Source organism: Nansenia antarctica (genome assembly GCF_963989245.1).
Source record: "Nansenia antarctica genome assembly, chromosome: 5".
NCBI classification, from domain to species: domain Eukaryota; kingdom Metazoa; phylum Chordata; class Actinopteri; order Argentiniformes; family Microstomatidae; genus Nansenia; species Nansenia antarctica.
The window spans coordinates 38,628,405-38,640,862 of NC_137690.1; the positions used below are offsets into that span (position 1 = coordinate 38,628,405).

The 12,458-nt window shown below is 43.3% G+C and overlaps 1 protein-coding gene across 1 annotated transcript; it reads right to left on the reverse strand.

Moving 5' to 3' along the window:
• Positions 1-248: 248 nt before the first annotated feature.
• On the reverse strand, positions 249-6,364 carry LOC308158020 (borealin-2-like; the record flags this gene model as incomplete). The annotated part of the gene is made up of 8 exons (XM_080531612.1): positions 249-305; positions 416-502; positions 801-879; positions 1,425-1,473; positions 2,272-2,323; positions 2,824-2,870; positions 4,648-4,758; positions 6,238-6,364. 8 exons carry the CDS (start codon positions 6,362-6,364, stop codon positions 249-251), a joined length of 609 nt encoding a protein of 202 aa, XP_080387738.1.
• Positions 6,365-12,458: the final 6,094 nt, after the last annotated feature.

Here is a 12,458-nt window from a genome sequence, read left to right on the forward strand (position 1 = left end):
TCTTCAGAGTACAAGATGATGTGACAATTATTATTAGACCTGTTACTTGTCGCTTTCAGAACCCATTTTTTTATAACGGTGACATGATACAAAACTGCCCCTCCAGAAACGCTTCCCTCCAGAAACACCATACTAAAATCACCAGTGTGTAATATAAATCTTTATTGCTTTATAAAAACATACAAATAAAAACACACAAATGAAAACGTACAAAAACATTAATAAGCAGCGTTGGTTTCCCCGCCCTGTCAGACGCTGTGGTTGGCCTCTTCTTTGGCCTTGCTCGTCGGGTGACTCATCAGTGACTAGACAGGAAGGAGACAGTGCAGGGTGGATCAGGTGGAACACTGTGCTCGGGTTCACAAAAAAAACACAAAAAAAAACACAAGAAACAACAACAAAACCTTTGTTTTACCATCAGGCTCTGCATCTGCTCCACAGCCGTGTCGTCCAGGAGGCCGGCGTCCATCTCATGTTTGAACTCGTTGGAGATGCAGAAGGTCTGGGAGAGGAGGGAGAGGAAGAGGAAGTCATCATCATCAGCCTCCATCGACAAGCTAAGAAGGCCAGAACCCTGAGGACACGCAGCTGAGATCTAGAACCCTGAGGACACGCAGCTGAGATCTAGAACTCTGAGGACACGCAGCTGAGATCTAGAACCCTGAGGACACGCAGCTGAGATCTAGAACTCTGAGGACACGCAGCTGAGATCTAGAACCCTGAGGACATTCCAGAACCCTGAGGACATTCTAGAACCCTGAGGACATTCCAGAACCCTGAGCAGCTGAGGTCAGACGTACCTCTCCCTGCGCCGTGGAGATGGAGTAGTGGGCCGTCCCCGACATGGAGCACAGAAGGTGGTCGCTGGCCGACGCAGACCTACACACACACACACACACACACACACACACACACACACACACACACACACATCATCATCATCAGTATAACCTTCCATATGAACCAGTGACATCAGCAGTCACCGTGCTGGAGGAAGGAAGTACACGTTAATGTGTCCTTTGACGTGTTCAGACATTCACACCATCTCAGCCCACCACCTACCTGGGTTTGCCCCCCCCCCCCCCCCTACCTGGGTTTCCCCCCCCCCTACCTGGGTTTGCCCCCCCCCTCCCCCTACCTGGGTTTGCCCCCCCCCCCCTCCCCCTACCTGGGTTTGCCCCCCCCTACCTGGGTTTGGCCCCCCCCTCCCCCTACCTGGGTTTGCCCCCCCCCCCCCCTCCCCCTACCTGGGTTTGCCCCCCCCCCCTCCCCCTACCTGGGTTTGGCCCCCCCCTCCCCCTACCTGGGTTTGCCCCCCCCCCCCCCCTCCCCCTACCTGGGTTTGCCCCCCCCCCCTCCCCCTACCTGGGTTTGGCCCCCCCCTCCCCCTACCTGGGTTTGGCCCCCGCCGGCGTCTGACTGACTTTGGCGAGGCGACTTTGTGTTCTGCTGGAACTGACGGTGGCAGCACTCCTGAGGGCACAGACAACAACACGGTCAACCAGCAGAGGGCGCTGTGGACAAGCTGCTACCAGCAGAGGGCGCTGTTGGCCTGGCAGTGGACAAGATGCTACCAGCGCTTGTCCTCTCCTAATGAGATGTTACTTAGTACCAGGAGAGGCTGGTGAAGGTAGAAAACAGGAGGACTCGAACCTCATTCTAATGCCATTGGAATGGAATGGAATGGAATGAGGAACGGAATCAAACATTCCAATGAGCCCATGTCCTCTGACTTCTACCTCCACCAGCCTCCCCCGAGGTGCTGTGATGGGAGGTGACATTAGTGCTGATGGGAGGTGACATTAGTGATGATGAATGATTGACAGTTTGGAGGGTTACCACGGTTACCTTAGGCTTCCTGTGCTTGCACTTCCGGCCAGTCTCCGAGTCCTCTCAGAGCCCTTCTGAAACAACGACCGGTTACTAGTACACCTCCCAGTAACACCTCCCAGTAACAGTCTCTTCCCAGTAACACCTCCCAGTAACAGTCTCCTCCCAGTAACACCTCCCAGTAACACCTCTCAGTAACAGTTTCTTCCCAGTAACAGTCTCCTCCCAGTAACTACCTTTGCTGGTTGGCTGGTGGCTCTCTTATTTAGAGTTGATGGATTCCGTTTCAGCGCACCTTACACACACACACACACACACACACACACACACACACACACACACACACACACACACACTTTGATTGCAGAAATCACAAAGCAGAGCCATTGACAACCAGACTCCAATCAATAAATGTATTGATCACCACCATCAGTTGCTCACCTTTCTTACTGGGCTTCCTGGTCAGGGGCTGGTAGTTCTCAGGAGACTCTGTCTGTTACAATGACAGTGTGAGATCATGGCACTATAGTCAGACTGTTGTTACTAAGGTAACCCTGTATTTACTATAGTCAGACGGCAGTTACTATGGTTACCCTGTATTTACTATAGTCAGACTGTTGTTACTATGGTTACCCTGTATTTACTATAGTCAGACGGCAGTTACTATGGTTACCCTGTATTTACTATGGTCAGACTGTAGTTACCCTGTATTTACTATAGTCAGACTGTTGTTACTATGGTTACCCTGTATTTACTATAGTCAGACGGCAGTTACTATGGTTACCCTGTATTTACTATGGTCAGACTGTTGTTACTATGGTCAAACTGTATTTACTATAGTCAGACGGCAGTTACTATGGTTACCCTGCAGTTACTATGGTCAGACTATAGTTACTATGGTCAGACTGTGGTTACAGCTCTGGTCAGATTGTACTGCTCTAGTCGACCACAAGGGGGCAGCATTTACCCCTTTAAACCCTCTGGTCACGTTACCTTCATCGCCATGGTGACGTCTCCAACTGATGCGTCGCTGGCTTCAGCTGGGAATGAAGGGGACGTCATATCCTTAACCCAGCAAGTCTCATCATATCTGTTACATTACCAATATAACTGTTCTGTCATCATATCTGTTACATTACCAATATAACTGTTCTGTCATCATATCTGTTACATTACCAATATTACTGTTGTCATATCTGTTACATTACCAATATAACTGTTCTGTCATCATATCTGTTACATTACCAATATTACTGTTGTCATATCTGTTACATTACCAATATAACTGTTCTTTCATCTATCAACTTGTTAGTGTTGACATTTACCCTCATAGGCTACTTGTTGTAGTGGGTTCATACTAGGGATGTCCCGATCCGATATTGATATCGCATATCGCTGCGATATTGGTCCTGAATGCTGGATCGCAGATCGCACCAGAAAAAAAATAGGCTTCGATCTGCGTGGCCGATCTGGCGTGTCACTCACGTGATGACAACACAGTAGAGTTGGCTAGTTGCTACCTGTGTGTAATGAGTCTGACAATCATGTCATGATGCCAGCTGGTGAAATCATAAACCATTTGCTTTAGTAATTTTTCGGTTATTTACATAGTCTGAAACTACAGACGGTAAGCTTTCAAATGATGCGTCATACGTTGAAATCGGAAAAAAAATCAAGACGACACGAGTATTTGAATGTTGGTGCACCGAATGGGAATGCGACAGGAGAAAAGTGACTGACCAAACCACAACAACGAACGCTGCTAGCGGCTAACAGCTAACAGTGGTACATCGCTACAAACGTCTAACTGCGTTTTTATAACATCACAACATACTGAGAGAACATGGACATGCTAAAAACACACAACTACATTCTGAATGCATCCGTTTGCGCGTCTGTTTTCAGTTTAGCGCTGCCTCTCTGGGAGCCCAGCCCCAGTTCATCAGCTCCCTCACCTCCACTCCCATCTTAACTAGATGAACACACAGTCCTTGCTTTTGAACACGTCCTAAAACGAGAGTATGTTTACAAGTCATTATCACTTACTGGTAGCCTCCGACAAACGAGAACAGTTAATCCAATCCACAGATTCTAAGTATTTAGTGATGGTTAAACTGTTTTTTATTATATGGACTGGGTACAAAAAACGAAAACCAGATATTGTTGACACTCCTTCGATTCTGCGACTGGTTTCTGGTCTCACCAGCGGGCTACACTTTTAAAAAGGGTCCTATAATTGATTTGCCATTTGTAAGAGAAGATAAATAGAATAAAAACCTGAAGCCACTAAAACTAGAAATCAGACAGTAACTCTTTTTTTTCTACAATGCTGAATGCTGCTGTTTAAATTGTTTTAACCAGTTGGTCACTGAGTACTGCAGAGTACTGTTTTTGTTGCTTGAATAAAGGCTGGCAGTCTTTAAGCCAACTGTTGTTGTGGACTATACTGGGGAAGTATTTGTTATTATTCAGGAGTAAAACAATAAATTCAAATATCGGATCGGTATCGCAGATACCTGAAGCCCAGGTATCGGTATCGGTAGTGAAAAAATGGGATCGGGACATCCCTAGTTCATACAGTGTAGGTTCAAAGCTCCCTTTGACATTTTGAGCTGCAACATTTGAAATCCGAAACATTAAATCCGAAATGTTAACGTTTGCAGGAAAAGTGCTATACAAATAAACGTTATTATTATCATTATTCAGTAGGCCTGGCCGTCTTGGGGTTGACAGTATTTCCTTAGTACCCCATTAATTCCGAGAACATTATACACACCCTCAATTCGGATTTCAAAGTAATTCAACTAAAGTCTTTACCATCCAGGAGGTCTTGAATCAACGTGTTCTGCATCGCGACGGGCATCTTCATGTCCATGGAGGCCAGCAGCCGCTCCAGCTCGGACTCCATCTCGTCGACGCGGTCCTGGGCTGTTAGGAGGAGGAGGGGGGGGGGGGGGGGGAGGAGGAGGAGGAGGAGGAGGGGGGAGGAGGAGGAGGGGGGGGGAGGAGGAGGAGGGGGGGGGAGGAGGAGGAGGAGGAGATGGGGGGGAGGAGGAGGAGGGGGGGGAGGAGGGGGGGGGGGGAGGAGGAGGAGGGGGGGGAGGAGGAGGAGGAGGTATGGCAAGCCGTTTTAACATTTATTAGCTAAATTTGACTAGTCGTAATTCGATTTTTACTAGTCTTAATTTGTATTCAAGATATCTATAACGTCATTCTGACTAGTCAAAACGACAGTTAGAGATATCTGTAATTCAGTTTTGACTAGTCAAAATTGAATTACAGATATCAGCAGTGATGTCACCGAAAACGACACTCAACTCGTCACACATCCTTAAATGACATTGCAGATATCTGTAATTCAGTTTTGACTAGTCAAAATAATAGTTGCAGATATCTCAAACGTCATTATGATTAGTCCGAATTGTATTGCATGACGATGCTCATGATGCGAGGTATCTCATGATATTGGCGGGACCAGCAAAGCATTTGATGAGTGTTGGCAGAAGCAATGGCGGTTGCTGTGGTGGATAGGATAGCGCGAAAATGCCATGAAATAGAGAGAATATATCATCAAGGGATTTGTGGTGAACGTGAGATTCGTTCACTAGATGCTTGTACTACAAATCTACAGTGCAGTAATTGAAGCTGCTCCAGCGTTTTCTGACAACAACAGACATATCTGAAACGTAATTTCGCCTAGTCTAAACTCTAATTTAAGATATCTGTATTAACATTTCGACTAGGCAGAATGAAAGTTAAAGATATCACCAATTTGAGATATCAATCATCAAAATGAATTTCAAGATATCTATAACTTTATAATAGATATCTACAATTAAATTACGACTATTCCTAATTCCAGTTTGAGATATCTACAACTTCATTCAAGATATCTTCAACTTAATTTAAGATATCTTTAAGGACAATGTAGATATCTTGAATTAATGGGAATTAAAGATATCTTGAACTGGAATTATGACTAGTCAGAATGAAACCGTAGATATCTGAAACTGTAATTACAACTAGTCATAATTCAGTTGCAGATATCGGCAATGTGAATAGCTGATATCTACAACTGAATTGTAGATATCTGTAATGACAAACCCCATACACTTGAATGGCAAAATACATTTGAATCTTACTAGTCAAAATATAATTACAGATATCTAAAATGTGAGTTTTGATTAGTCAAAATATAATTAAAGATATCTTGAATTTGAGTTTTGACTAGGCAAAATGATGTTGCAGATATCAGTAATGAATGTCCATTGTAGCTAATAAATGTTAAAACGGCTTGCCATAGTATGGGGAGGAGGAGGGGGGGAGACGGGCAGCGTCGTCTACAGGGTCATATACAACAACATACAAGATATCACATTTCAATAACAATAAACTTGACATCCAAACCTTCTTTACTAAACTGCTGGATGAAGAGTTGTGCTTTCTGGCGACGCGCTTCTTTGCTCAGTCGCCCGTCGCTGTTGGATCCGTCCGCCTTGTCGGTGACCAGCCGTGTCCTCCTCTTCGGTGCCATGTCCTCGTCTCCACCTGAGCTGAGCTGAGCTGAGCTGTTCCTACCTGGCTGGAACCTCCACCTGAGCCTGCCTGTCTAGAACCTCCGTTTGAAGCGACAGGTGTTCACCGCCTGCACGGTAATTGGCCAATTAACTGACGTTCGCTGTCCACAACTGCGCATGTGACCGGAAGACTCTTTGGTTGAGGTCAGGGTTGCCGGATGGGATCGACAATTTCCAGCCTAACCACAATCTAAAAACCGCTAAATCCACCAAAAACCACCAGCCCAAAACCTATTATTGTCAGAAAACCGCTAATTAGCCTACTAGGCTATTGGGCAGGTGCCCAACTCCTGCCCCCTAAACTGTATGTCTGTTGCCAATGATGTTTGTACAATAATAATAATCCTGCACATTGTATGTAGCTACTAGGGTGTGTGTTTTAACTTCACGCATTTTGTAACTTTCAGGCACTGACATTTTGATACCGCCTAAATGCTATTCATCCAGCCCAACCCGCCCAAATGCTTTTTTCCCAAAATGCTTGTGATCAAAAGTAGCGCATTCGGCGGTAACCCGCCCCATCTGGCAACCCTGGTTGAGGTGTTAACACTATGGCTGTGTTCCAGAATGCGTTGTGTTGCGTTCGTAAATTTTCTCTGAGAGCGCCACAGCGCACACTGAGTTCAACGTCATAAAGGGACCAAGTAATTTGATTGGACAAGAGGAATTCCATGAGTGCTGATCAGATTTCCAGAGCGAATTTACGAACGCAGCCCACGGTGTACCGGGTAGGTGTACACTATATACAGGTGCATCTAAAACAATTTTAATATCATGGAAAAGTTCATTATTTTACGTAATTTAATTCAAAAAGTTAATATAATTCATATATTGTAGACCCATTACACATGAAGTGAAATATGTCAAGCCTTTTTTGTTTTAATGTTGATGATTACAGCTTACACCTCAAGAAAATCAAACATCCCGTATCTTCAAATATTAGAATATTACATGAGACCAATCAAAAAAAGGATTTATAATACAGAAAAGTATGTTAATTTATGCACTCAATACTTGGTCTGGGCTCCTTTTGCACAAATGACTGCATCAATGCGGCGTGGCATGGAGGCAACCAGCCTGTGGCACTGCTGAGGTGTTAGAGAAGCCCAGGTGGCAGTCCCACTCATATTTTATATTGGATAGATGAAAACAGACAGGAAAGTAAGGAGAAGAAGGGAGAGAGAGTGGGCATGTCAGCAGGGCATGGGCTGGATTCGAACCCATGCTGACATGGGCATAATGTGTGCACTGTAGACCGTGGTGCTAGACCACTGGACCACCCCAGGTTGCATTGATAGTAGCAGGGTGTCTGGGTTGTTGGTTACAAGATGTGGCCTTGTTGTCTGGTTTTGTTATTATGTAAAAACAAATTATTAAAAAAAAAATTGGGGGGGGATTTTATCCCCTTTTTTCACCCAATTTGGTAGCCAATTGAACCCAACTTAGCATCCAATTATCCCCTGCCTATTGCGTAGGATCCGCCGCACGACCCCGTGGCCGGCAGTCCCAGAGGAGGGCGCCAGGCAGACTAGCTGACTGGCTCCTCGAGCCCAGTACCGTTACTCCAGCACCAGACGGGGGCGGTGTTGCGCGACGGATCCTTGTCCGGAACTACTCCTATCCGCTTGTTAAGTCTGACGTCAAAAGTGACGTTTAGCCATTTCCGAGTCCAAATCAGAAATTCCCCGCACTAGAGTGACTGTGAACTACAGCGGTAGAATGACAGTTTAATCGTTTTTTAGACTCGGATCTATTCATACAACAAGGGACACAGCACTTTCCCGTTTTCTCCATATTGTCAGGGTATTTGAGCCTATACCGCCCAATATGTCGCTCCCCGTGTGTGCCCCAGCCATATCCGGATCTGGGTTATTATGTGTTTTAAAAGAAAAATAAATAAACATTTGATCACAAAAAAAGAAACATTCCCAGTACAACAGAATTAGTGATTGGTTTCACTGTTTATTCATTGTTAGGTTCCAGTCATGTCTATGGAGAGTGAATCATGCCACATTCAAATGCAATCCGCTTGTTAAGTCGTGACGTGTTTCCGGGTCCCAACGTTGGCTGAGGCGCTGTCTTCGAAATGGAGAAATAATAATAATAATAAATTATATTTATATAGCGCTTTTCCGAGGCTCAAATACCCTGACAATATGGAGAAAACGGGAAAGTGCTGTGTCCCTTGTTGAATGAATAGATCCGAGTCTAAAAAACGATTAAACTGTCATTCTACTGCTGTAGTTCAGAGGTACTCTGGTGCGGAGAATTTCTGGTTTAGACCCGGAAATAGTTAAACGTCACTTTTGACGTCAGACTTAACAAGCGGATACACACATCGGAATGCAATACACACATCGGAATGCAATACACGTGTAACACTAAATACAATGCAAAAATACGGCATATTTGTGCCAAAATAAAATCAATGTGTATTACATTTGAGCGCAGCGTATTACATTTGGTCATGAGTGTATTCCATTGAGCATGTGTATTACATTTGAGCGCAGCGCATTACATTTGGTCACGAGTGTATTCCATTGAGCATGTGTATTACATTTGGTGATGAGTGTATTTCATTCGAGTGTCGGTGTACTAATTTGCATTGCTTTTCGATATCCGGTGTAATTTGCATTGTATTGCATTCGAGTGTTGGGTACTAATTTGAATTGCTTTTCGATATCCGATGTCATTTGCATTGTATTGCATTCCGATGTAGGTACCATATTTTCCTTCCGGTTCCGGCCATAGGTTCTGCCCTTTCCGGCCATAGGTAGCGCTATGATTCGCTATGATTCTGGGTTCCGCCCTCTAGTCCTGACAGGTCTGAATACACTTACGAATGTACTGTATGTAATATTAACTGTTTATTAGTGTATACTACTTTCATTTAGATGTGGCATTAGTGATTACTGTTTAGTTTCACATTGCCACTGTGTAGATGTTAATAGAACTGTCAGTAACATTGCCACTGTTTAGATTCAAATGGCAGCTTGCCCTGATGTACCCTCATGTATGCTGTCCAAATGCGCTCACATGCACAACGATGTTTACTGCTTGAAGGATTAAGGAGGGGGCACAGAAACCACAGTACTTTTCTGACCAAGTAGTGTGTATAAAATAACTATCTGACCAGACAGGCCATTTCAGGACATCTCTTACCTCCTAGACCTAGGACAAATCTACTGTAATTCACAGAGCCATAACAGGATGGAACTCTTAACCCAAGCATGTTAGTAAAACTAATTCTAGATGCACTTTCAAGAAAACAATAAAAGAGCACTTGATACAATTAACTCTGAATGAACAGTAGATTATTTATCTCGTTTGATGATCTGTTGTATTTCATTATTTTATTTTTATTAAAATGTATAAATGTATTTATTCTTATTCATTTATTGTTATTATGATGTATGTTTACAATTTTTTACAAAAAATGAAATAAAATTCTCTGTTGCAGTCCTTTGTCTTCAAGTGCTCCTTTGTTCCAGACGACTATCTATACTTTAGATCAGGCCTATTCAAATAGCGGCCCGTGGGCCAGAGGCGACCCCCGAGTGGTCCAGCCCTAAAAGCAGAGAAAAACGGATTTCGCCAGCCTTCAGAAAATGCAGACATGTCTACAATAGTAGCCTACAAAACGTGAATATAACTACGTAGCCAATCAACAGTCAACCCAATCAGGGCATTGTTTGTTAAAGTGTGTCTAGCAACATTAGTGGTAGCCTACGCTAGTACAGTGTTGCCAGATGGTTGTTGGTGGTTTTGGGCTGGTTCAGAAAAATGTATCACTGTAATAACTCACAACACTTAGCTTGTATAATAAAATGATCTCTTTAGTACTCCGTAGTGTCAACATAGCAGCCTTGAACAGCACTGGGTCCCAACAGTGCGACCAACAAACATATGCATGTTTATAACAAATAAATACATTCAGATTCAAACAGGCATATGCCAGGGGTCTTATTCTGAATATTCTCCAATCAGAATATGGCCTTAATAGGGTTCTGCACGTATTTACATGACTCTTGCCCAACCGGAATATTGAGCATATTATAGTGTGCATGTAAAGGTAGTCATTGAGATGAAATGCAATATCATACAGTATGCAATAATATAGTTCAGATATGATACAGTACAGAAAGTTCAAGTGGTACGCTACATTTTGTGCAGTAACTAATGGGTGTTAGGGACTAATAAAATAGCCAGTTCCTCTTTTAAGTCAAATGTGACACCAGACAATGAAAAGAGCTACCTGGGGGCAAATACATTTTTCTGTTTTTTACATGTGCTTAAACTACAGATTTTAAGCTTTCAAATGATGCGTCATACATTGAAATCGGAAACAAATTTAAGACAACATGAGTATTTGAAAGTTGCTACACCTGAAATCACTAAGCAGAGAAAATGCCCTTCAAAGATTTTGTTTTTTTATCACACCTTGACACAGCCAGGTAATGGGCGGTAACAATGGCTGGTTACCCCCAACCACTAACCCCCTAATCAGCTGTCAATATCTGTCAGTGTTAGTGTTACGAACCCCAGGTCTTATGGCTCTACGTCTAGGTGTAGGGGGAGCCGTAACATAAAGGGTGTAATGTAAGTTGCCACTTGTAGTGTGGGAGGGAAAAACTAAATAGGGTTAGGTATCCTTTGCCTGATGTATTTAACATAGATGAGCCTACGTGATGTAATGTATACCCAAGGGTATCTCACCTACGCCTGTTTCCTATGGCTAGTGTGTGACAATACAAAAATAGAAAATAAACTGTAGTCAAATACTAAATCAAACAAACAAACAACCAAACTTAATCTTACTCTAAACAAACAACTAAATGGAAAAGGTAAAGGTATGTACGAAATAACACAAACAACCTAAGAAACTAAGAGTTGACAAACTAACAAAACAAAACACAACCAAACAGTCAACTAACAAGGAGACACAATGAGGAACATTTAAACAGACGGGCAGCCCTCTGATTGGATGATGAGCAGCCTTCTGATTGGACAGGAGTGGGATGATGAATGAGGGAAATGATTGGCCAATTGACAACACCTGGATGGAGAATGACAGAGGAGAACACAGAAGGGAAGGAAACACAACAAGGACACATGTGGACGTAACAGTTACGGCCTAGCTATGTGGGCTAAGTGATCATTACATGATCTTTTGCACTCGTAAAAAACATAAACCCAAGGCTGGCGGTCATAAAACTGTAACCACTAGATCCCTTAAATCCTATTCTAGTGAGGCCTTAAACCATAAACTGGAGAATCAAGACTGGTTAGATGAACTAAAATGCACACAGGTTGAAGAGGCATGGCTAGGTTTCAAAACCAAATTCCTAAATATTATTGACAGTATAGCCCCCATGAGAACCACCAGGGTTAAAACCCGATCGGAACCATGGATGAATTCGGACATTCTAAATGCTATGAAAGTCAGAGACCTAAAATGCTCTGAAGTTCAAAAATGCAAATCAAAATTAGTGAAACACTTAAACGAAGATCACAAAACCCACTTTGAGAAAATTAAAAAACAATGCAACAAACTATGCAATCAGGTAATTACCATGACCAAATCTGCTAAGAAAGAATACCTCGATAACAAAATCGAAGAAAACTTAAACAAACCACGTGACCTTTGGAAGCTACTTAATAGCCAACTAGGTTGCAGTCAAAAACTCAAAACCAGGTCTACAAACATCAGCATAAAATCTGGTGATTCTCTCCTTACAGACAAGCTGGATGTGGCTAAGTGCTTAAACACTTTCTTTACAACCATAGCCACTAAATTAGTTAACAATCTACCACCCCACTCAGGGCGTTATGGTGTAGAGCACATCCGTGCGTTCTACAATAAACTGGGTGTACGCAATGATGATTTTAAACTCTCCATGGTGTCAAACGATGAGGTGTTTAAAAAGCTAGGCGCTCTACACTCAGAAAAGGCCACGGGCCATGACAATATTCCAGCCAGATTTCTAAAAGACTCAGCTGCCTCCATTACCCCAATCATCACCCACATAATAAACCTCTCCATCAAACAGG